The following is a 26175-nucleotide window of genomic DNA, read 5'->3' on the forward strand; positions in this document are numbered from 1 at the left end:
AAACAGATGTGGGATTCTTTTTCAACAGACCGGCTAACCCTTGCAATTTACATCTTTTGGAATTTTCATCCTAGCAAATGGTGTTTTAGTGTTGCACCAGCATTGTCTAAAACATATTTGCCAGAAGAAAATATATATACGGGCAACATCATTTGTGACAGGAACATAAATTAACCCTTACACTGGGTGCAATTCTGTAAAACGTTACATAGCCACTGGTGAATTAACAGAGAGAAAAATAAAGAAAAACAGTCATATAGGTTTTCGCATCCATGAGAGGTAATCGGAACCGACCAAACAGACTGAGCCAGTAGCGCGACATATCTCGTGACAACCAGGTGACAGTATACGTAAAGTAGCGCGACATATGTCGCGACAACCAGCCTAAGGGTTAAATACCTCTCCTTTTGTCAATACATGTATCTCAAATGCAGTTTGCAGAAAAACTTGCAATTAATATCTGACACTAATGACAGAGAAGAGTGTGTGAATCTGCAGCATCAATCTATGAGTAAGTGAGTGTGTGTGTTGCAGCTATTGTGGTGATCATCTTCATACAGCTGTTGTTGTTGGTAGTGTATGTGTGGACATGAGTTTGGGGTGGTTGTGTATGTGACAAAAAACTATGTGCGTGCATGAACTTTAGAATTTGAAGAGTAGGAACTGCTAGTTGTGGCCTGCATTTAACAAGACATGAAGGTGTAAACACAGCCTCTGACCTCTGACATAGAAGCAATGCGCACAGGAGACAGCATGGTGAGAGAGTGAGGGACGGCCACAGTGGTAGGCTTGTCGCCTGGTGTTCCTGGACCCTGCTTCTCCACCTTCTGAAAACACAAACAACACTCTCAATCTTAACAATCGAATGTTGAAAAAAAAGAACAAACAACACTCAACAGCAGGCATGGGAATTGAAAAAAGTAAACAAGAAGAGCAAACGCTCGATCGAGTCACTTTCGCAGTTCTGAATATTATATGAGGCATCAGATGGACAGGAAGAAATTGCTATTCACAACACAATGAGTCACGTTCACATAAAATTTGAGCCCGGTCACTTTTATAGTTTCCGAGAAAAGCCCAACGTTAAGTTGTGTGTTGCCGAACAGAAAAGGCTAGTTATCTCCCTTGTTTTTCTGATAACGTTCGTAAAAGGCTACAGATGTAAATACTTTGATGTAAAGAATAATCCTACAAAGTTTCAATCACATCCGATGAACTTTGTCAAAGATATAAAATGTCTAATTTTTCCTTTGACGCTGACCTGTGACCTTGAAAAAGGTTAAGGTCAACGAAACCATCGTTAAAGTGTAGAGGTCATTGGAGGTCACGACTAAACAAAATATGAGCCGGATCGCTTTGATAGTTTCCGAGAAAAGTCCAACGTTAAGGTGGTGTCTACGGACGGCCGGCCGGCCGGCCGGCCGGCCGGACAGACTAACACTGACCGATTACATAGAGTCACTTTTTCTCAAGTGACTCAAAAAGGCTGAAAATTTGAAAGTAATGGCAAAGTTGACGGCGCGAAGCACCTAGCCCTGCTAGGGGGGTTTGGGGGCATGTCCCCCCGGATTTTGTTTTCTCCAAAGAACCCAATTGGTGCAATTTGGTGTCATCTAAACTCCAAGTTTGCCATTAAATTCAGTTTTTAGAACCATTTTTGCCTCCCCCATTTATTTTTTCGGCGGACGCTTTTGCTTTTTCGGCGGAACAAAAACAAAATTCGACGGAAATTTGCCTTTCGGCGGACAATTCCCATGCCTGCAAACAGTCACTTCTCATAAATTGCAATCAAGAAGAACAAGGTTTCATTTTCTACTTCAGCATTCCATTGGTGTGAATTTTCAGGCAGTTTTCTTCCAGGGGAAAGCTAGGCCTGGATGGTAACCATGACGGATAATCACAAGTCCAGTACTCTACCTGGATGGTAACCCATGACGGATAATCACAAGTCCAGTACTCTACCTGGATGGTAACCATGACGGATAATCACAAGTCCAGTACTCTACCTGGATGGTAACACATGACGGATAATCACAAGTCCTGTACTCTACCTGGATGGTAACACATGACGGATAATCACAAGTCCAGTACTCTACCTGGATGGTAACCATGACGGATAATCACAAGTCCAGTACTCTACCTGGATGGTAACCATGACGGATAATCACAAGTCCAGTACTCTACCTGGATGGTAACCATGACGGATAATCACAAGTCCAGTACTCTACCTGGATGGTAACCATGACGGATAATCACAAGTCCTGTACTCTACCTGGATGGTAACCATGACGGATAATCACAAGTCCTGTACTCTACCTGGATGGTAACCATGACGGATAATCACAAGTCCTGTACTCTACCTGGATGGTAACCATGACGGATAATCACAAGTCCTGTACTCTACCAAAAGAGGATCTTCCCAAATAACTCTGTCAGGTCTTGCAAGCGCAATGGAAGAGTTGCGTCCCGCTTTAGGGTGACCAACAGAAACCATGTGGGCGACGTGGTTGCTATGGAAAGGTGAGTTGTATAGACAAGCCATTGATGGGCATACAGTGAGGAGGTCCTGATGGAAAGATGGTTGGCTGGGCAGACGTGACTGACTTCATTTCTTGTTCCCCAATACGCACACAAGCCAGTCACCTTACTCAAACAGGAGCCAACAAAAGGTAAATATCCCAAGTCAAACCCTTCTGGCATCTGAGATGTCAAGAGACTGCACTAAAGGGATAATACATGAGGAAATAACCCACCTAAAATCGCTTCCAAAGTTAATATTACAATATTCTGCGGTACAAATCTCTACAAATAATGCTACCGTGCAAGAAGACTGCTGTCTCTTTGCAAAAGCGAGTGTTTTGAAAGCGTAATAAAATATTGCAAAAAAAGAAAAAGCATTCCATGTGAAGGTTGTGGTGGGTTACTTCCACTGAGTCAATTCCCTCGTTTTTGATGTGATGCTGGTCATGAGACTGCTGGGACATAGGCAATGCTTCCGGACTAATTTTGGTTTTCAACACCAGAGAGAACCAGTGCCATGAAGTGCATTCACTCACTTTGATTTAAATTAATGACTAAACTTGTGGAGCGTTTTTAAGCAAATATTGCTGTATGCATCCAGATTAAGGTACAGTGCCAGTGGATTCCCAGATTCTTCAGATTTGTCAAATTCACCAGAAACTCCACCCAAACAATCAGATCAATAGAATTTCTTTTGTCAGACATAGGGACAAGATATATCATATATATATGGGTCATTCTCAGAAATGGTGGTCCAAAGTGTTACATACAAAGTAAAAAATAAAGTGTCAAGAAATACAAAATAATTGTTTTTACTATGAAGTCTATTGTTTGCTATACATAATAATGCAAACAAGAAGGGCAAAGCCCATACGACTCACATGCTTGACCTCGACCTTTAGGGTAACTAAACCTAGCAATGACATCATACACTAAGAACTGCTTTACACATTTTTCCTACCAAAATACATGTGACCTTGACCCACGGTCAAGGTCATCCAAGGTCATGCAACACAAAGCTGTTAATTCAAGACATAGGAAGTACAATGGTGCTTATTGGCTCTTTCTACCATGAGATATGGTCACTTTTAGTGGTTCACTACCTTATTTTGGTCACATTTCATAAGGGTCAAAGTGACCTTGACCTTGATCATATGTGACCAAATGTGTCTCATGATGAAAGCATAACATGTGCCCCACATAATTTTTAAGTTTGAAACAGTTATCTTCCATAGTTCAGGGTCAAGGTCACTTCAAAATATGTATACAATCCAACTTTGAAGAGCTCCTGTGACCTTGACCTTGAAGCAAGGTAAACCAAACTGGTATTAAAAGATGGGGCTTACTTTGCCCTATATATCATATGTAGGTGAGGTATTCAATCTCAAAAACTTCAGAGAAAATGGGAAAAATGTGAAAAATAGCTGTTTTTTAGACAACATGTATGGCCCCTGCGACCTTGACCTTGAAGCAAGGTCAAGATGCTATGTATGTTTTTTGGGGCCTTGTCATCATACACCATCTTGCCAAATTTGGTACTGATAGACTGAATAGTGTCCAAGAAATATCCAACGTTAAAGTTTTCCGGACGGACGGACGGACGGACGGACGGACGACTCGGGTGAGTACATAGACTCACTTTTGCTTCGCATGTGAGTCAAAAATTAGACAAAAAGAGTAATTGGTTGCTGAATAAGAGACGTTTTAAAGTGTTGTATTTACGTGATGAATGTTGTAACATGGAAACCAAATTCCAACTTTAAACCACCTAAGCCTTCAATCCTTTGTGCATTTTTTATCAGTTCTGCAGTATTTTTGTGTTCTACCCAACACATTCTAGTTATGAAAGGTAAGGACTTCAACTAATATTGGTAAAAAAATGACATTTGGAACTGACTAAGGTGAATGTCGTAACACAGAAACGAAATGCTTGAACCACTTTCGGTTCCTGTGCGACAGACATGAATCTGCACTGTTTGGCCTTTCTTGCCGGCAAAACCCGTCTGACCCAAAATAACTACACAAAACACAATTCGTCAGAGTTTGCTGTATTTGTTGAAAGTTCCTGTTGCGTTCAGATTACCCATTTTAAGTACTTGATGAATGTCGAACATCGACGATCAGAGGATACGAAAACTTCTTGGCTGCTTTGTTCCGCTAAACTTCGCGCTTTGAGAGACTGTTTGCACTCGATATCCTTCCGACACTACATTGTCGCCATCCGCGGTGTGTAAGTTTGTGACAAAGCTTTGCAGGCTCGACAATTAAGTAACAAGAAGGGCAAAGCCCATACGACTCACATGCTTTACACATTTTTCCTACCAAAATACATGTGACCTTGACCCAAGGTCAAGGTCATCCAAGGTCATGCAACACAAAGCTGTTAATTCAAGACATAGGAAGTACAATGGTGCTTATTGGCTCTTTCTACCATGAGATATGGTCACTTTTAGTGGTTCACTACCTTATTTTGGTCACATTTCATAAGGGTCAAAGTGACCTTGACCTTGATCATATGTGACCAAATGTGTCTCATGATGAAAGCATAACATGTGCCCCACATAATTTTTAAGTTTGAAACAGTTATCTTCCATAGTTCAGGGTCAAGGTCACTTCAAAATATGTATACAATCCAACTTTGAAGAGCTCCTGTGACCTTGACCTTGAAGCAAGGTAAACCAAACTGGTATCAAAAGATGGGGCTTACTTTGCCCTATATATCATATATAGGTGAGGTATTGAATCTCAAAAACTTCAGAGAAAATGGGAAAAATAGCTGTTTTTTAGGCAACATTTATGGCCCCTGCGACTGAAGCAAGGTCAAGATGCTATGTATGTTTTTTGGGGCCTTGTCATCATACACCATCTTGCCAAATTTGGTACTGATAGACTGAATAGTGTCCAAGAAATATCCAACGTTAAAGTTTTCCGGACGTCCGGACGACTCGGGTGAGTACATAGACTCACTTTTGCTTCGCATGTGAGTCAAAAACTATCTTCAGTCGTAACGTAGGTCGGGAAACGACGCCATGAGTTTCAGCAAATGATATGATTCTGGTGTTTTCTGTGAATATTTGGCTGTGATTCAAAGGACTATTTTCTTGTTCGAACTTCCTGTGCGCCAAAGAGATAAAAATAGCCGTGATGTGGCAAAGTCATGGAGCACATTGCTGTCCGATGTTCGCGCGCCGAGTCGGGATACGATGCGTTACGACATTCATAATTTTTTGTTCGAAGCCCGTAACTTCAAATTCAGCGTGAGTTTTTGCAAAGATGTGTTGCTACGTCCAAGACTGAACTCCTGACTGTCGATTGCAGTAATTTGTTGGTGTTTGCATGTTTGCATTTAGCCATGAGACTGAACATATTTTTGATCACGAAAGTCGTGTAACGCTTCGGCGATCCGGAAACGGCCGAACTTCGCAATTGAAAAGCACACAAAAACAACACCAACGTATAGAAACCATTTTTATTGACATACAACAATGCTTTAATGTCTCAGGAATAGATTCAGATGAAAAAAGTCGTGGTAGAAATAATTTTAATTTACTTTTTCATGATTCTCAGAAATGGTGGTCCAGTGAGAGTGAGTAGGGGTGACACATTTGAAATCATGAAAAAGTAAATTAAAATTATTTCTACCACGACTTTTTTCATCTGAATCTATTCCTGAGACATTAAAGCATTGTTGTATGTCAATAAAAATGGTTTCTATACGTTGGTGTTGTTTTTGTGTGCTTTTCAATTGCGAAGTTCGGCCGTTTCCGGATCGCCGAAGCGTTACACGACTTTCGTGATCAACAATATGTTCAGTCTCATGGCTAAATGCAAACATGCAAACACCAACAAATTACTGCAATCGACAGTCAGGAGTTCAGTCTTGGACGTAGCAACACATCTTTGCAAAAACTCACGCTGAATTTGAAGTTAGGGGCTTCGAACAAAAAATTTTGAATGTCGTAACGCATCGTTTCCAGACTCGACGCCCGAACATCGGACAGCAATGTGCTCCATGACTTTGCCACATCACGGCTATTTTTAGCTCTTTGGCGCGCAGGAAGTTTGAACAAGAAAATAGTCCTTTGAATCACAGCCAAATATTCACAGAAAACACCAGAATCATATCATTTGCTGAACCTCATAGCGTCGTTTCCTGACCTACGTCACAACTGAAGATGGTTTTTACTAAATTGTCGAGCCTGCAAAGCTTTGTCACAAACTTACACACCGCGGTTGGCGACAATGTAGCGTCGGAAAGATATCGAGTGCAACAGTTTCTCAACGCGCGAAGTTTAGCGGCAACACAGTAGCCAAGAAGTTCTCGTATCTTCTGATCCTCGATGTTCGACATTCATCAAGTACTTAAAATGGGTAATCTGAACGCAACAGGAACTTTCAAGAAATACAGCAAACTCTGACGAATTGTGTTTTGTGTAGTTATTTTGGGTCAGACGGGTTTTGCCGGCAAGAAAGGCCAAACAGTGCAGATTCATGTCTGTCGCACAGGAACCGAAAGTGGTTCAAGCATTTCGTTTCTGTGTTACGACATTCACCTTAGTCAGTTCCAAATGTCATTTTTTTACCAATATTAGTTGAAGTCCTTACCTTTCATAACTAGAATGTGTTGGGTAGTACACAAAAATACTGCAGAACTGATAAAAAATGCACAAAGGATTGAAGGCTTAGGTGGTTTAAAGTTGGAATTTGGTTTCCATGTTACAACATTCATCACGTAAATACAACACTTTAAAACGTCTCTTATTCAGCAACCAATTACTCTTTTTGTCTAATTTTTGCATTATTATGTATAGCAAACAATAGACTTCATAGTAAAAACAATTATTTTGTATTTCTTGACACTTTATTTTTTACTTTGTATGTAACACTTTGTACCACCATTTCTGAGAATGACCCATATATAATAATATCTTATGGTTGGAATCTCACACACTGCTCACATAGTTGCTGTGCAGTCAATGTGATTCTGGTTAGAACTCCTGAATAAACAGTTTTAACTTCTGCTGCTGCTTTTCCTGATTGGTCAATGTTTTCTGACCTTTATCCTGACCACTACACGCAGTAAGAAGCATAAATGAATACCAAGACTAACAAGAAAAAAGGAACTGTTGCATGCAACCCAAATTTTAGTTTGGCAAAACAACATTGCAATTTCTTTTACAACATAGCATGCTGTGGTGAAAGTGTAACAGTTGGCACCTCTGCTGCCTGCATGAACCAGTTGTGAACTAGGTACTAGGTCCTTGATCAGTGTCGTGCTTCAGGTCAAACCAAACAGAATTATGAACTTTTCAGCAATCCACACCACCAAAGCTAACATATCCATCACCTGCTCAGTAAGTTGAGTAACATTCTTTTACTTTTTATTTTGAAAGCATAAACAATTTTGTAATCACCAACAGTTTCATAACCAACACAATGACTGTATTGAGGTGAGGTGTTTTCAATTCTTGTACCCACTACTGAATAATGTAGAGCTCTATAACTGTAAACACATACATCATAACTCATTTTATTTCCATTTCAGTGTACCATATGATATAGGCTATTTAATCAATCAGCACTAATTCTAGGTGACCCGCTAAATGTTGTAGCAGTCTGACCGGGACCCTTTTTGTTTATCACGCTAAACAAGACAAAGTAAATGCACCACCCACCTTCTGAGTGTGCAACGCCGACCTGCTCACTTGAAAATTTCATTGTGAAAGTTTTGAAGAATCAAGTGAAATTGAGTCACTCAGTTTAGGTCAATTAAATCTATATATCTTACTTCATATCCTGTCTGTCTAGCGTCTATCCTAAATCTGTCATTTTCTGATGGACAAGAAAAATCGAAGCAACTGAAACGCATGGTCAACACGGCTTATCTTGTGAGATTGTTATGTGAGCTCATTTCTCCTGTTAATATTCACCACGTCAAGTGAGTGATTGGCTAACCCAGGCATCATCAGATAGGAGAGATGCAGTCTTGATTGCTGCTGTTCCGTCTAATTCGTGGGAATGCTTTAAAGTTTCTTTTGGTCGAAACTAGACGGTAATAATATTATATAAAGCCGTTATTTCTAATACGCTGACTGCCTAGTGATAATCAGCATGCGCCGGCAATCCTTTTTTTGGACATGTCTGTTATCATTTGCTAACAGTCAGCATATTAGAAATAACTCAAAGTACCATTATAAACAAGGAAGCTAAAAAATAAAAATAAAAACTCACTAAAGGACCATGAGGAAACTTCAAAACGCTAAACAGTGGCAGGTTATTAACATTTAAAAATGAAATGTCCTCCCTTATCTTTGTTCCCTAACTACTTTAATAAACATCACAATCAGCCTACTATCTTGTTCCCTAACTACTTTAATAAACATCACAATCAGCCTACTATCTTTGTTCCCTAACTACTTTAATAAACATCACAATCAGCCTACTATCTTGTTCCCTAACTACTTTAATAAACATCACAATCAGCCTACTATCTTGTTCCCTAACTACTTTAATAAACATCACAATCAGCCTACTATCTTGTTCCCTAACTACTTTAATAAACATCACAATCAGCCTACTATCTTGTTCCCTAACTACTTTAATAAACATCACAATCAGCCTACTATCTATTCATTACACTGGTGTTCCTATAAAAGAAAACAGAGGGAAAAGTAACACATTTAATGATGTAGTCAGGTTTGCAACGTCTAACACGGTTACAGGACTGTACAATCATTTCAAACCTGACCTTTGCTTTTCAAACCAACAAAAATCCCCCTTTATTTCTGTTAAAAAAGGTATATGTGAGCCAGTTACAGTTTTTCAAGCAGAATTATTAATAGTAATACTAATTCCTCAGCCTAACCCTGCCATGACCACAATCAGCAATCAAACTGATGTTGCTAATGTGTCACTGCCAGCCTCTCTGGTTGCTATGTGTAATAATAGTTTAATACTATTATGAAAAAAAAAGAGAAAAAAAAAGAAAGGTAGGTTGTTGGAACGTTTGTTATTGACAAAACAATACATTCAGGTTTTTTTCAGAAATAAAGGGGGATTTTTGTTGTTGCTATTGTTGGTTTGAAAAGCGAAGGTCAGGTTTGAAATGATTGTACAGTCCTGTAACTGTGTTAGACTTTGCAGACCTGACTGAATACATCATTAAATGTGTTAATTTACCCTCTGTTTTCTTTTTAAAGATGTTTTGTCAATAACAAACGTTCTAACAACCTACCTTTCTGTTTTTTTGGATTCTGAATTTTGGAACGTTGGCAGTCTCTTTGTTTTCAGACTTAATACTACTATGATTCTCAATTTACAGAAACTGTAGCATCTGACTCTTACTGTGAAATTACTTACGTCAAATTTAAACAAACATAAATTTGTAGACTGTACTTAGAACACAGTTCTTGCTTGACCCAAGGCTTACATTTCCTGAGAACTGAAGCTTCAGGACTTATTGATTTTTTTTTTTAGCTTATCCACCTACAAGTACATGTGGTCAAAGCCTTCATTTAATCTTGTACATGCTTCTGTTTACAAGATTACTAGATCCCCCCACCCAAATCACAGACTTTAAGCATACAAGTACAAGAGAGTTTCACATCTGGCAACCCCTAGCCCGCCCCCACCACCAAAAGATGAATTAAACACACACAAAACTACAAGATGCCACAGAAAAAAAGATACCAAGTCAATTATCATTTAAATCGTAATGCCTGAGTAAACTATGAACATCACAACAACAACAAAAGATGATTTTGTTGATGTCTTGAGTGTTCTGGTATTATACAAGGTTTGTGTACAACTGCAAGTGTAATTGCATGACCCTCAAGTACTTGGGGTCATAGGGGAGAAGAATGGAGGAAAATAATACTGATGTTAAATGCTTTAGTTGCCATCTCTGGGAAGATTCTTTCAAGAAGAGCAATCTTAGAATGTAACCGTAGATTCCACAACATTTGATCAAGTTGTCAGTTAATCTATAAGTATCAATATTTCCATTAGTGTTGGGTGTAAATTGTCCAGTCATGTGAGCAAGGGTCAAGCAAACGTCACTTACACTGTCAACAAACATAAAGGCAAAGTTCTGTAAAAGTACTGATTTATCTAAAATGAGATGAGTTCAAGATTACAAAGAAAGGCATCATGAGGTCACTATTAATTCTCAAAAGCAACAGTTGTGACCTACTTTTTGTTTTCTATTTCATGCATAAAAAACCCACATGCTATTCAATAACAACAGTATGAGTTGATTCATTTGAAACCATAGAACGCTTAGGACATAAATAAACTATGTTTACAATAAGTAACAATAACTTTCAGTGTTTACAGCCGTTTCTAGCTGTTTCCACACTTGTCTTTGGCCAGTTTGGGACATTCGGGTAATTCAATCAGACACAAGCATATCGAAAGACCAATTTAATCTTCTCATGCTACCAACGCCTCCCTCAACCACCCGCATGTAAACTTTCTTGCTTGACGGACCCACAGTTAGACCGTGTGTTCTTCAGGTCCAAGGTGGTCTTCTCGAGCCGAAGACTACGTGGGCAACAAGTGGATGCTGACTAACTTCCTATTTTCAAAATTATACAACAAAATACCAAATATACTATACCATAGACATAAACAGAACATAAATCAACTGTTGAATTCACTCTAAACGTTCTTTTGTTGATTCTACACCATGATTTTAACTGTGCGGGCCGACTTCCAAAAGTAGGTCACCAGCAAGTGCCCCGATTCAAAGTACGAACTCATCGCTAAAACACCGTCGCAACCAACATATTTTATTCCGCAATTGTGTAACATTGATTTTTCTATTCGGAATTTACAAAGTTGTTTAGAATACACATTCCGTGAGGAAAACTGCATTGAAAACCATCGAAACGAGGTCTAAAGGACACCTTCCGGCCGAAAACGTGGGAACCAGCAGATCTCTCGAAGGATCATAATGGGGCTTTCGACCTCTTAAAAATCAGTTTCAACTCACCATACTTGCTTTCAAGCGCAAAGAAACGACGTCCGATAAGCAGAATCACAGCCAGACTCCAACATCCATGCTTTTCGGGAGGCGGCTCGTCTTCTCGGCTCCTGGCTACCAGAACAATATGGCCGCCGTGCTGACCTCAACATCCGGGCCTCGCTAACTTGTCTTCCACTTGGGCCAGATACTGCGTCTAAAAGTTTCTTGATTGGCAAAGGTTTTTTTCTGTGTCCGTTATTTAGGACTCAATTTAATTATGCTTTTATCAAATGTAGCATTATCCAATTGCTTATTGCAGAGCGTTTTTGAGCTTGGTGTTTATGGGATAGTTGCGGTAAAATTGGCGCAAATTGGTAAGTCCATTAGGACTGATTTTGGCGCGGACTGGGGAGTTTCGGAATCGCGGGCCGCCGAACGGGCAAGGGCTATATACCGAGATAACCAAGATTACTGACAATTATTGGTCTTTTAAGCCATGTCTGAACGTTCGATATGACGTTTAAATAATATTCGGGGATAAAATATGTGGTTTATTAGGATTGTATCGGTTGACCCACTTTACGGACAAACTGACTGAGTTGCACGGTTTCATTTGTGTTTAAAAAAGAAAAGATCCGCGTGTGATGTAATGAACCGACACTGACAATACTAGTGGAAACTGAGGTCGTCACGGGTTTAAAAAATACTACCGATGTCAAGTACAACTTTAGAATGTTTGTTTGTTTTCTACGCCGCGCCGGCTAGTCAGTTCAGTTTTTGTTGCTCAACTTGTCAAACTGCGCGGATAATAAAAAGAGAAGAGTTTTCACTGAATTTCAAATTTGTTTGTTTTTTAATTTTCTCATACTGAATTTTAGTGTCAGTTCTAGAGTCAATGTAGTGATTCGATGTCTGGCGGTCTTGTCACGTCACCACGTTTTGTGTCATGTCAATAAATGTTTTGTTATCCCGGCCGCACCGTCGACGGCGACTGAACTCGAGGCTACTCAGTATGGCGGATATTGTATCAACCCCGTCACTGACAGCAGTCAAGTCACAAGTTTTATAGCTTATTGAAATCTCTGATCAATTCTGACCCAACGACGGGCTTGTGACTCGAGTTTGACTCCCGCTTAGTGAGTGTGTAGTTTTGTCCGCAGTTTTCTGTTCAAGTGTTGATTGATTTGATTGGTTTTTTTCTAAGGTGACGGATTTGTTTAACTTTCAGTATTTAGTTTGCAATAGTTGGTTTCAGCGGTTTGGAAACTGAGAACTATATAGTTCAGCAATGTTCTCGCTTGTTATTTCTGAGTGAGCTTTTTTTTATTTTTTTTATTTTCTTTTACCCAGTCTCACATCTCCTCTAGTATTTCTTTTTTCTTTTCATTGTTAATTGTTAGTTTTATCTCGGTATTTTTGACTGAGCGCATTGCCGGCCCGCATACTAAACGACGTAGTCTACTTAATCAGCGTTGTAGTCGTCGTTCCCTCGGTCAAGTGTGGTTATGTTTAGCTTACTTCCTTTGTTTGTTAGTTTGCTGTTTTTTCGAAATAAGTAATTTTTCGAATTTGTTAAAAAAAATTTTTAGATTAAAACGTCCATGGGTTTTGCAATTGTATCAGTCGAGTATGTGCAATTAAGCCCCTTAAGCAGCCTGTTCAATATGTGAGCCACGGTTTTTCAGTCCCCACCCGCGACTGCAACTGTTTTCCTGGTTGGGCTTTAGTGGGCCTACCACTGACATCAGTCGGCTCTGTATGGCAGCACGGTCAGTACTAGTGCCACAAATATAATTCACAAAGATTCTCGTAGTATTTGCATTTTTCACGGTTAATTACAAAAGAACACAACCAAATTACCTATAGTCTTGCAACAACAAACATTTCTATTTTTCAAGGCGATTTTTGGTAGAGGTATGCCACCAAAAGAATGAGCCCAAAGTTTGTTTGTTTGTTTCAGTGTTTGTTTGTTTGAATTACTTAATCTTTCGAATTAATTATTTGTTTTGAATTAAAATCTTCTGACCCCGATCAATGTGTTTTCCATTGGTATCAGTCGATTTTGTGCAAGCCACTTAAGAAGCCTGTTCAATATGTGAGCCACGGATTGTTTTCCTACCCGCGACTGCGCCTGTTTTCCTGGTTGGGCTTCAGTGAGCCTGCCACGTCAGTCGACGCTGTATGGCAGCATACTAGTGCCAGAAATATTATTTACAAAGATTAGCATGGTATTTGTAATTGTTGCGGTTAATTACAAAAGAACACTTACTAAATTACCTATACCTTGCAACAACAAACAGTACTTTTGCTAAGGCGTTTTGTGTTAGAGGTATGTAACCAGAAAAATGAGCCCGAAGTTAAAAGTAAGATCACGGTTAGGCTTGTAATTGTTGACGTTAATGACACTGTAAACCATAGCTAAATTGCGGATACCTTGAAGGGTATTTAGAACAAGAAATGTTGAAGATTGAACCCCCCCAGCCCGTCTAACCGTCGTCAAAGCTATATCGGTTGGACTGTTTGACACAAAGACCAAAGAAGATGTTGAAGATTTGAACCCCCCAGCTCGTCTAACCGTCGTCAAAGCTATAACGGTTGGACTGTTTGACACAAAGACCAAAGAAGATGTTGAAGATTTGAACCCCCCAGCTCGTCTAACCGTCGTCAAAGCTATACCGGTTGGACTGTTTGACACAAAGACCAAAGAAGATGTTGAAGATTTGAACCCCCCAGCTCGGCTAACCGTCGTCAAAGCTATACCGGTTGGACTGTTTGACACAAAGACCAAAGAAGTTGTTGAAAATTTGACCCCCCCCCAGCCCGTCTAACCGTCGTCAAAGCCATACCGGTTGGACTGTTTGACACAAAGACCAAAGAAGATGTTGAAGATTTGAACCCCCCAGCCCGTCCAACCGTCGTCAAAGCTATACCGGTTGGACTGTTTGACACAAAGACCAAAGAAGATGTTGAAAATTGAAACCCCCAGCCCGTCTAACCGTCGTCAAAGCTATACCGGTTGGACTGTTTGACACAAAGACCAAAGAAGTTGTTGAAAATTGAACCCCCCAGCCCGGCTAACCGTCGTCAAAGCCATACCGGTTGGACTGTTTGACACAAAGACCAAAGAAGATGTTGACCCGGATTGAACCCCCCAGCCCGGCTAACCGTCGTCAAAGCCATACCGGTTGGACTGTTTGACACAAAGACCAAAGAAGTTGTTGAAAATTGAACCCCCCAGCCCGGCTAACCGTCGTCAAAGCCATACAGGTTGGACTGTTTTACACAAAGACCAAACGCAGCACCCCGAGCTGCGTGCTATGATCTGGGTTGACTTCCTCACGTGTCACTGACAGATAACCGGTTTCCAAAGGACCCAGGGATAACATTTGTAAAGAAATACGATTTTGTAAAATCTACACTCGTAGCATGACTGCTATTCCCGTGTTACTGCCAGTTTACAGCGGAAGAAATGCATGATCAATACCTTGATTGACGTTCTATTGTGATACTATCGATATGATGATATAATATTTAATGTCAAGGAAAGGGCTACAATGATAGTGTGTGTGTATGTGTGTGTGTGTGTGTGTGTGTGTGTGTGTGTGTGTGTGTGTGTGTGTGTGTGTGTGTGTGTGTGTGTGTTTGTTTTTTAATTACTTTTTATATTTAGTCAAGTTTTGACTAAATATTTTAACATCGAGGGGGAATCGAAACGAGGGTCGTGGTGTATGTGCGTGTGTGCGTGTGTGCGTGTGTGTCTGTGTGTCTGTGTGTCTGTTTGTGTTTGTTTGTGTGTGTGTGTGTGTGTGTGTGTGTGTGTGTGTGTGTGTGTGTGTGTGTGTGTCAGTAGAGCGATTCAGAGTAAACTACTGGACCGATCTTTATGACATTTTTCATGAGAGTTCCTGGGTATGATATCCCCAGACGTTTTTTTTCATTTTTTCGATAAATGTCTTTGATGACGTCATATCCGGCATTTTGTAAAAGTTGAGGCGGCACTGTCACACCCTCATTTTTCAATCAAATTGATTGAAATTTTGGCCAAGCAATCTTCGACGAAGGCCGGACTTTGGTATTGCATTTCAGCTTGAAGGCTTAAAAATTAATTAATGACTTTGGTCATTAAAAATCTGAAAATTGTAATTAAAATTACTTTTTTATAAAACGATCCAAAATTACGTTTATCGTATTTTTCATCATTTTCTGATTCCAAAAACATATAAATATGTTATATTCGGATTAAAAACAAGCTCTGAAAATTAAAAATAGAAAAATTATGATTAAAATTAAATTTCCGAAATCGATTTAAAAACAATTTCATCTTATTCCTTGTCCGTTCTTGATTCCAAAAACATATAAATATGATATGTTTAGATAAAAAACACGTTCAGAGAGTTAAAAAGAATAGAGATATAGAAAAGCGTGCTATCCTCCTCAGCGCAACCACTACCGCGCTTTTCTGGATTGTTAATTTCACTGCCTTTGCCACGAGCGGTGGACAGACGATGCTACGAGTGTACGGTCTTGCGGAAAAAATGCAATGCGTTAAGTTTCATAATGTGAGTTCGACTGAGCTTGACTAAATGTTGTATTTTCGCCTTACGCGACTTTTTACATTTAGTCAAGTTTTGACTAAATGTTTTAAAATAGAGGGGGAATCGAGACTAGGGTCGTGGTGTATGTGTGTGTGTGTGTCTGTGTCTGTGTCTGTGTCTGTGTGTCTGTGTGTCTGTGCGTGTGTGTGTGTGTGTGTGTCTGTGTGTCTGTGTGTGTGTCTGTGTGTCTGTGCGTGTGTGTGTGTAGAGCGATTCAGACTAAACTACTGGACCGATCTCAACGAAATTTGACATGAGAGTTCTTGGGAATGATATCCCCGGATGGTTTTTTCTTTTTTTCGAAAAATACCTTTGATGACGTCATATCCGGCTTTTTGTAAAAGTTGAGGCGGCACTGTGACGCCCTCATTTTTCAATCAAATTGATTGAAATTTTGGCAAGGCAATCTTCGACGAAGGCCGGACTTTGGTATTGCATTTCAGCTTGGTGGCTTAAAAACTAATGAATGAGTTTGGTCATCAAAAATCGGAAACTTGTAATTAAAATTATTTTGTTATTAAACGATCCAAAAATAATGTCATCTTATTCTTCTTAATTTTCTGATTCCAAAAACATATACATATGTTATATTTGTATTACAAACAAGCTCTGAAAATTAAAAATATGAAAATTATGATTAAAATTAATTTTCCGAAATCGATTTTTAAACAATTTCATCTTATTCCTTGTCGGTCCCTGATTCCAAAAACATAGATACGATATGTTTGGATTAAAAACAAACTCAGTAAGCTAAAAAGAATAGACATACAGAAAAGCGTGTTATCCTGCTCAGCGCGACCACTACCGCACTATTCTGCATGGCTTGTCGATTTCACTGCCTTGGCCACGAGCGGTGGACTGACAAAACTACGAGTATGTGGTCTTGGTGAAAAAAGCAGTGCGTTCAGTTTCATTCTGTGAGTTCGACAGCTTGACTAAATGTTGTTATTTCGCCTTACGCGACTTGTTTTTTCTCTGGTCGCCTACCAATGCTAAAAGTACAAACATTTTCTGTCGTTTTATCGATCATTATCCTTGATAAAAATTCAGATCACAGAAATATTTGTTATTTTCACTTTGATGCGAGTTTGTCAATCGTTATAACTAGCAGTCTTCCAAACCTGATTTTGTTTAAGTTTGAACCCTGGTTTCTTGTAGTGAAACGGACAAGGCAAGAAATTAAACCACACATTATAATTAGATCATCCTTTTGAACGAAAAGGCAAAACAAAATATCATACGGTAAATATGACCGGTTGTCCATTTTGTTTTCTCTATTGTTAGCATTTCATCCGGTAGAATAATGAAAAATATGTTTCTGGATAACGCGCTTCCTGGTCTGTCATGTGCATGTAAAGTTGATCTATACTTGCAATAGTTGATCTATACTTGAACAGCTTGTGGCTCGGCCCATGATAGGTGTTCCTGCTTTGTCACGTTTTGGTGTGTGTGTGTGTGTGTGTGTGTGTGTGTGTGTGTGTGTGTGTGAGTGTGCAGGGCTCCCCATAGCGCACGTCCCTGCGTCCTATACGCACTAGAAGCCGAAAACAAGTACTAGAAATGTGTGGAGGGGGTCCCGGGACGCACTAAAATTTCAAAGAGGGGGTCCTGGGACGCACTAAATTCCCTTTATCGTGCGTACCGTAGATACTATTTTCAGACTGCAATCGTCAGCTATTACGTACTTGTACAGCTCACTTTCAGATTTTGCAAGCACCCGGATGTCAATTTCACGTGAAGGAAATCGGAAAGGAGGTTGAAACCGATGGAAAAGTATATATATGTGTGTGGTGTGTGTGTGTGTGTGTGTGTGTGTGTGTGTGTGTGTGTGTGTGTGATGTCCTCCTAGAATATGTCAATGATAAAGACACTTCACGGTAAAATATGCGTGACCACAATGTTTTATGAGTACAACGGGACTTTTCGGCTTTTGGACCCTTGGGACCCTCTAAAATTCTGCAGTGGGGGTCCGTGGACCCTCTAGAAAGTGAAAGTGGGGGTCCCGGGACCCTCTAGGAGGGACGTCTGTGGGGAGCCTTGGTGTGTGTGTGTGTGTGTGTGTGTGTGTTACAGCCTCTGTGTGTGGGGGTGTGTGTGTGTATTCTGTTGGGGAATGCACGATGAGGAGGAGGGTGTGTGTGTGTGTGTGTGCCGTGTATTCTCATTTGGGGGAGGGAGGGGGTGCAAGAGGAGGGTGTGTGTGTGTGTGTTTGTACTCAGTTGGGGGTGCAGGTTGAGGAGGAGGGGGGGGGGGGGGTAGGGCGGGGAAGAGCCCTTTCGTTTAGTCCACACCAAAACAGTGGCTTGAGACATGTTTTAAAAATGGTGTCCGGGCCAGGTCAGGCTGTCTTCAGTCAATGAGTCCATCCGCTCTTCTACTCATTTCAGTCTTTGCGGTTGACATCGCCATCTTGAACACGCGGCCAGTACAACTGGCCTTGACACGGAACGATTCAAGGGGGGCAATCTCAAGTCATCTGAAAGAGGGAAATCCAAACGCAATCCGCCTTGTTCGATTTTATGGGCTTGGGCGATAGAGAAAAATAAGAAAAGCAAAAGCTGGAGTCCAGTCTGGACGAAACTGCTATCAAGAACGCAGAATTGATTTTTTCTGAGTTTATTTTAGCCGTAAGCGCCATGTTTATCGGAGCAGGAAACTCTTCCAGAGTGAGGCCCCTTTGTTGGTTTCACTGCGGTGAACAGCAGTTATGAGAAATTCGAAATGAGAAATGGCGCTTACGGCTAAAAAAAAAATTAAAAAAAATCAATTCTGCGTTCTTGATAGCAGTTTCGTCCAGACTGGACTCCAGCTTTTGCTTTTCTTATTTTTCTCTATCGTCCAAGCCCATAAAATCGAACAAGGCGGATTGCGTTTGGATTTCCCTCTTTCAGATGACTTGAGATTGCCCCCCTTGAATCGTTCCGTGTCAAGGCCAGTTGTACTGGCCGCGTGTTCAAGATGTCGACATCGCCTGCGAATACTTCCTGTTCGGAATGGTGTTGTTTTCCGCTGGTATACTGATTACAAGATGGTGGACTATTCATTTTCTTGGTGTCCGTTCTACGTTCTACGTCCGTTTATCCAGCACCGTGACTACAGGTCATATTTTTACATAACCAGTTCTCATCAGGTCTTAGCAGGATCCAGGTGGAACTTTTGACGGTCGAAATTGAGATGGTTTAGTGTCACACGATGGTTCGATATCACGAAAAGCACATAGTTACGTAGGACACCACGCCAGGCAATATTGTACAAGCCAAAACTTAAAACTTATGTTGTGCGGTAAAAGTTCAAACTTGGCCAATGGAAATATTATAAAAGGGAAGAATGGTGTGTGTGTGTGTGTGCGTGTGTGTGTGTGTGTGTGTGTGTGTGTGTCGCGTTTGTGTGTTTTGCAAGGTTGTATGTGAATAATGTGTACTGCAAAGAACACCCAGCGCAAAGATTAACACAGGCTATGACACATCACCTTAGCTACGGCCTTAACAATGAAACACACTAGCGAATGGACATCCGGCGATCAGATCCCGCCGCATTCCATGCACACAAACGTACGCACGCACTCACAAACACAAACACACACAGACACACTCAGACACCCCCCACAGACACACACACACATTTGTCCTTCAGTGTATACGACCTATTAAAAGACAATCTTTTGTACGTACCACATTCAGATAATAAAGTTGTATAAAATGGACTGAATTGAGAGTTGGAATGTTTTATTTAAAAAATATTCGTGAACTTATGTCCACCTGACACAGGAAGCAACCAGGATGTTTGTTTGTTTTTTTCTCCAAATGAAGGGATCGATGGCCTGATCCCATTTATAAAAGCCGCCTGAACATATCTAAGACGGTGAGCTAAATCGGTTACACGGGATGGCCGGGCTGTGCCTTTTAAAGTTCAACCGGAATTAGCATGAACAAGAGCAAAACCTATGTAACAACGTCTCGAGGAGGATGGTTTGGGAGAAAAAGTTGTCATCTCTTTGGAAAAAAATTAATACAATTGTTATCTTGACAAAAGTCATAAACCGAATTCACAATACATTTAGGTCACCGTGTCCTAAGTGCCCTAAAAGCGTACCGGCGCGCTGGACTCGAGGTCGATTATCATTTCGACCTTACAATCCGTGTTTGCATGACGCTTTTGAGCACGCAACTAAGGAAACAAGAAATTCCTCCGAGGTAGGAAAAACACCCCCGTCAAAGGGAAATAACCTTCTCAGTTGGTGGCAGTGACTGAGTGAGAATGGTTATTTCCCTTTCACCATGAAGATGTCCCTCTATAAGTCCTTGTATAATTTTAATCCACCAATAACTCCCTAACCGTGTGTTTGACTGGTCCCAATTTTTGTAAGGACCGTCTCAGGAATGTATAGAACCTGTTCACCAAGTTTGGTGACGATCGGTCCGTTCATTCTTGAGATCTATATGCGAACACAAACAAACAAACAAACAAACACATCGAGCGAAACCTATACACACCCCTATACCGGGGGTGTAATGACGTGACCGACAATCATGGCCTAAAAATAAACGAGGGTTCTAAATATATATCCCCGGCACGGTGGTTCAGCCATGCCGCACTGCGGGAATGCGAATGAAGCGGTTCATCAGTTCGACGAGGAGCGGTTCTGGGCATTCTTTACTGTAACAAGAATGCATGTAAGATTTGCGCATTGTCCTTTTGTTGGACACATCACCACCATTGTTAGAAGGACAAGACTTTCGCCTCAGAGTCGTCGTGGAAAATTACCCAAGGTCATAGCTAAGATTGTTACTTCCCGTCTAAATTTAGCACAGGTGTACCGATCTGAAGTTTCTCCTCGACGAGCTTTCTCATTTGGTCAACGCGCATGCGTTAAATTTTGCTTCGTCCGTTCAGCCTCCGTATCTTCATCTTATTTTTATTCTCTGACACAAAGGAAAGCGGAGATCATTCGCTTTTCCCGCTCCCTTACATCCAAGCATGTTTCAACGAAGAGCAACCTTTTTCCGAATGGATGTCATGTAACATAGTCGAGGGGAGAAAGATAGGCGCAACGTCACACGATCTGAGATACATGTATCATCAGTCTTCCTTATTTGCACATGCGCAGTGTCCGAATGAGAAAGGTGGTCCAGGGAGAAACTTCAGACCGCTACACCGGAGTCAAGTTGGGCTTACTGGTTTTCGTTGCTGGACTCATGAACTTACCGTTGCGTAAACTCAGTACAAAACCACAAATAACGTGATCAAGAACCGACTTCTGTTAATTACTGTCTTCATTTCTAATCAAGACCACGCGTTACTTGGTCTTGGGAATAACGCCAGGGCGCGTTAAGGACCTTCGATCGCCGCGTGTGCTTCGTAAATCATTGCTTGTTGTCACTTAAAAAAAAAATTAAAAAAAGTGTAATGGCAGTGTCATTGTTTTTGGATTTTTGTCACTGAAATGATTTGTGCTGGATGAGGCCCCCACTTAAACTACTAATCAGACAGTTAAGAGATAATATACTTTCCCCTCCCACCCGCTCAAAACTAAGGTCTGAATTGGTGACCGTCAATTCAACCGACTGTGACGTGGCCTTTTCTTCGTCCGTCCTAGCTTCGCTGTGTGTTGAAGAGTGAAAATTGACACGGACTTCCGCGTTTCATCCACGTTGCGATATTTATCGTGGACGGACGAACGGTGGAAAACACATCACGGAAAGATCGACAGCCAAAGCGGAACTGCCGTCTGACGCAAGGTTGCTTAAGCTGACGTAAGCTGCCGTCTGACGCAAGGTTGCTTAAGCTGACGTAAGCTGCCGTCTGACGCAAGGTTGCAGCTGACGTAAGCTGGTTTTAGATGTCGATTTTGACATAATTATGTACAATTAAACGAGACGGTCCTGTGCAGACGGTGAATTGAAAACCGTCCTGCACGTAGGCCCACACGTCTGTGTCCCAACCCCCGCAAAACGAACTCGACACAATAGTAGGGAGATTCAAAGGACAGCACGTTTCGTTTTGCAGCTCGTTTCGTTTGGTGAATGAGTCACCCCGCGAAACGGAACGTGTAACGAGACGGCATAGGCCGCAGACAAGATTTAGATGTATTCACGTTTCGTTTCGGAATGAAAGGCCGGGCATGGCAGGATATGATCCGCTGACTGGGCATGGCATAATTTCAACTCCACGAGTCAATAAAGGATTGACATACTCGCATTGCACGCACAAGAGCTTCACATTTTTCAATTCATGCACCTGATCACATACGAAGCCAGAATAAAAATTCGATGCGATGACCTACTTCTGCTTCGCCATTTGCTTTCTCACCATGAAGTTGGATAAATGTACCAGGATCAGCACCCTTCAAAATATTTCAGTTCACAACAGTTGTCTACCTCCAATGAACACATTCTCAGCGCTGAAAGACTGTGAAAGGGTTGATGAATCTAGCAATGCATAAAATGGCCAACAAATAAAACTGTTAGTGTGCAAAAATACTCACAAAAGTTGACGAAATATTGTTCGTTTTTTGGGGGTGGAAAACGTGACTGCGTTTTGACGTTCCACGTTCCGTTTCAGTTGACCTTCACCTTTCCAGCGAGAGACCCCCGAAATGATGACGTTTACCACAACTTCAAAACGAAACGTCCCGACGTTTCGTTTATTAAATCTCCCTAGTTTTGGATTAACGCCGGTGTGACGTTTTCATCTTTCGCCGTGTTGAAGTTTCGCTTCTCGGCCTCGTTGATCTAGTATAAACTCTACACTGAACACACAAAAACACCCTTCGATAGTACTGATGAGCGACCTTGTGTACCTTACATTCATGGGGCCAAATTTGTGCAACCAATTTGTTTTATTTAACTTAGAAATTTGATTCATCCTAAAATGTTTTCCTTCTTACTCAAGGGACGTAACCACTCAGTACACGTTTTCGAAGAATTCGATTTTGGGGGTGAAATCTATTAAATTTTACCACCAATTTTCTTCACGTGCAAGATACTGACATGCTTTTCGTCCATAAATAATGTCACTTCTTAATTTTACCAGGAAACATTTCAGTCTTGAGTATATGTCGAGGGGAAAATATGTACACAGGCGAAAGATGAAATCGTGACACCGGTTTGATAGTTGAAACTGAGTTGAACGGCCGGCTACAAGTGTGTCTAACCGTTTCTTACCTCGGCTGCCATGACGTCTTCTCATTAAGGGACCCAAGGTTGGTATTTCACTGAAAAAACTCGACTTGGTTAGAAACGACTCCGTCACCCTGACATGGGGGTTGTGGGGTGGGAGTTGGGGGCAATATCATCGTTGCAGTTTGGGGATCCGTTTAGCCCTAGGAACGGATAAAAGGTTAGCTCGTTTGGATCCAAAGGACGTCAGATTGACCCAGTGGTTGATGGGTCAGGGATCGATAGATCTTTTAAGGACGATAAATTGAAGGATGCGCTCAAATAAAAGTGTGATCCTTGACAGCTTACATCAACATTTCTTGGGTCCATCGACCTTTGGATCCATCGTCACGTGTGCCTATCGGACCGTTCATCGACCGAATCCTCAAGCTATATTGACATTTCGATTCATCAAAACGTGGTTCTATCGACACTTGGATCCATCAATCTCTGGGTATTGGCACGTATACACTGATACGCCGATTGATCCAAGGGTCAACGGGTTCCTTAACTGCACGCTACTGGAATAAAACAAAAAATTAAAAACACACAAAAAAACATCAAAATAAAAGAACAAATAAAGAATAACAAGATTTTAATAAGGGTAAAAAAACAAAAGATGTTGGATTATGGATTCGTCGATTCTTGGGTCCATGGACTATTCTGTCCATCAGCATGCTTCCCACGGACTTTGGTTGCCACAAAATGCTTTGCCATCGGCTCTGGTCGAAGTTTGCATCACTGACGGCAAGACAACTAGCGGTGTTTGTTGGGAGCCGCTTGGCGGCAATGCTGGGTTTGTTGTGCTACTTCCCGGTGCATCCCGCCGGCTTCATTTTTCTGCACATTCGTTGTCTGGGCTGGTGGGAGCCGGGCCGGGGTTTTCTGCGCGCTTCATTTTTCAGGAGATACTGGAGTGGAATGTTTTGTACATTGTTACTGTATTGTTCTTCTCACATGATATACATGCGCGCACAGAAATTAAACAGAAATCAACAATAAATTGTAGGCCACGGTATCATCCTTGCGGCGAGGTGACCGTTGAGTATATCAGTAAGAAAAATGGCTGATTATCATGTAGTGCTTTGCAATGGCTAACATACACACACCGACACACACACACACACATACCCACATACACGCACACACACATGCACACACACACACACACACACATACACACACGCACACACACACACTTTCTGTGCTACCGGATGCCGCAGTTCGAAACGGGTTGCGCATGCGCCGAAGACAAAGAAAGGTCGCCGGTCGAGACGCGACTGATCGAGCAATGGTATGACACCAGCCCTGCAGACGGGCAAGCTGTCGAGCTAAAAATAGTCGTATGGCTCGGTGGCAAGAGTTCTGTCGGCGAACTGGTATTTTTGTAGCCGGTTCAACGTCGGGACGTGAAGCGATCCCGGTTTTTGCCTGTGTGTGCCGCCGTCGGCGAGAATACGTCAGTCAGTGTACTGCTCACAGTTCAGGTCATGCTGTAACGCCGTCAAAACTATTGACACAGATTACATAACTGTTAGTTCAATAGTTGGATATTTGCAGCAGTGTCAGAGGCACGTCACAAGCGCAGTAATTGCCCGTCAATGATGTGTGTCATACACGTAAAATTCCACTCGTGCAAAAAACACGAGTGTACGTGGGAGTTTCAGCCCACGAACGCAGAAGGAGAAGAAGACAACAACAAGGAAACAAAAAAGTATAATAATGGGACACAACACTTTATGTAAAACATAAACCGAACGAATTTAGCGAATAAAAGAAGACTTTTGTCCACAAAAGTGTTAACCGGACAGAATGTATAGTACATTACTTCAACTAAAATGCTGCCCATTCTAAGCCTTCAACACGCACGGTGACCTACTTTCACCGCATAGTCATACCGTGCTCTGCCTCAGAACGAGGGGTTTGAGGTAAAGCTGCGGTCTACGTTAAACTGCCTTAAGGCCCCCCCCCAAAATAGTCTGTTTACGGTATCCCGACCGACCCTATTTTTTCGCGCGACCGTAGACTTTTTTTTTGGCATTTGTAAAAAAAAAAAAAATTTTAAAAAAATAAAGTCTTTGTTTTTGGGCAAAATAACGTAAAAATATGGTTTTTTGGGAACAAAAAAAAAATCCCGACCTACCGACCCAATTTTTTTTGTGCCTATGTTACCGTAAACAGACTTTTTTTTTGTGGCCTAACAGGCCATTCTACCGTCCGCCATGGTTTCCTTCTTTGGGATCAGAACCGCCTCTGATAAATAATTATGGGATTTTTTGAAAACATTTACTGAAGAACTTTAATATTGTCATATTGATTTTAGCTCCTTTTTCGCATTCTTGTTCTCAATACAAACAGTCAATATTTTGGGAATCGAGACCAAGAAGTGTGTGTGTGTGTGTGTGTGTGTGTGTACAGCGATTCCCAGAAAACAACACTTGAGATCAACATAGGACGACTAACAGAACATATTTATTCGCACACTTTTTTTGTTTTTGTGTGTGTTTGGTACATGCATTTAATGACGTCCTATCCGTCGGTCAAAAAATGAGGCGGTGGCGACTGCATTTTTCGATCAAAGTCATTGACGTTTTTATTCAACCATCTTTGATCAAATCCGGACTATGGGATTGCATTTAAGCTTTGAAGGATAAAACTGATTGATTGTTCAGTAAATGTTAATCAAAATTCTGCCCCACATTAAAATTGCAAACAAAAGAAGTTGTTTTATCATATTCTTTATCATCTCTTGAATCCAAAATAAAGATATGACGTGCTTGATCTAAAATGTGCTCAAACGTAAAGGATATTGGTGTTATGCAATTGGTGTTATGCAAATTAGGTTCAATCGAATCAATGTTCACATGATTCGAGGAAACCAGGTCGACCTGTCTCGGTTTACGGTAGTGTTGATTGACTCAAGGTTCAGACGGGCGC

General features: G+C 41.1%; 1 protein-coding gene across 1 annotated transcript in view; it reads right to left on the reverse strand.

Moving 5' to 3' along the window:
* LOC138965416 (serine/arginine repetitive matrix protein 2-like) overlaps nucleotides 1–11637 on the reverse strand; it is a 30508-nt gene extending 18871 nt beyond the window's left edge. The window contains exons 1-2 of the mRNA XM_070337563.1: nucleotides 11513–11637; nucleotides 720–827 (exon numbers count right to left, since the gene is read on the reverse strand). Of these exons, the coding sequence (XP_070193664.1) occupies nucleotides 720–827; nucleotides 11513–11515 (111 nt within the window). The 5' untranslated portion in view covers nucleotides 11516–11637. The remainder of the gene's footprint in view (nucleotides 1–719; nucleotides 828–11512) is intronic.
* Between the last annotated feature and the right edge of the window lie 14538 nt (nucleotides 11638–26175).

This window comes from Littorina saxatilis, linkage group LG4 (assembly GCF_037325665.1).
Source record: "Littorina saxatilis isolate snail1 linkage group LG4, US_GU_Lsax_2.0, whole genome shotgun sequence".
In the NCBI taxonomy this organism is placed as follows: domain Eukaryota; kingdom Metazoa; phylum Mollusca; class Gastropoda; order Littorinimorpha; family Littorinidae; genus Littorina; species Littorina saxatilis.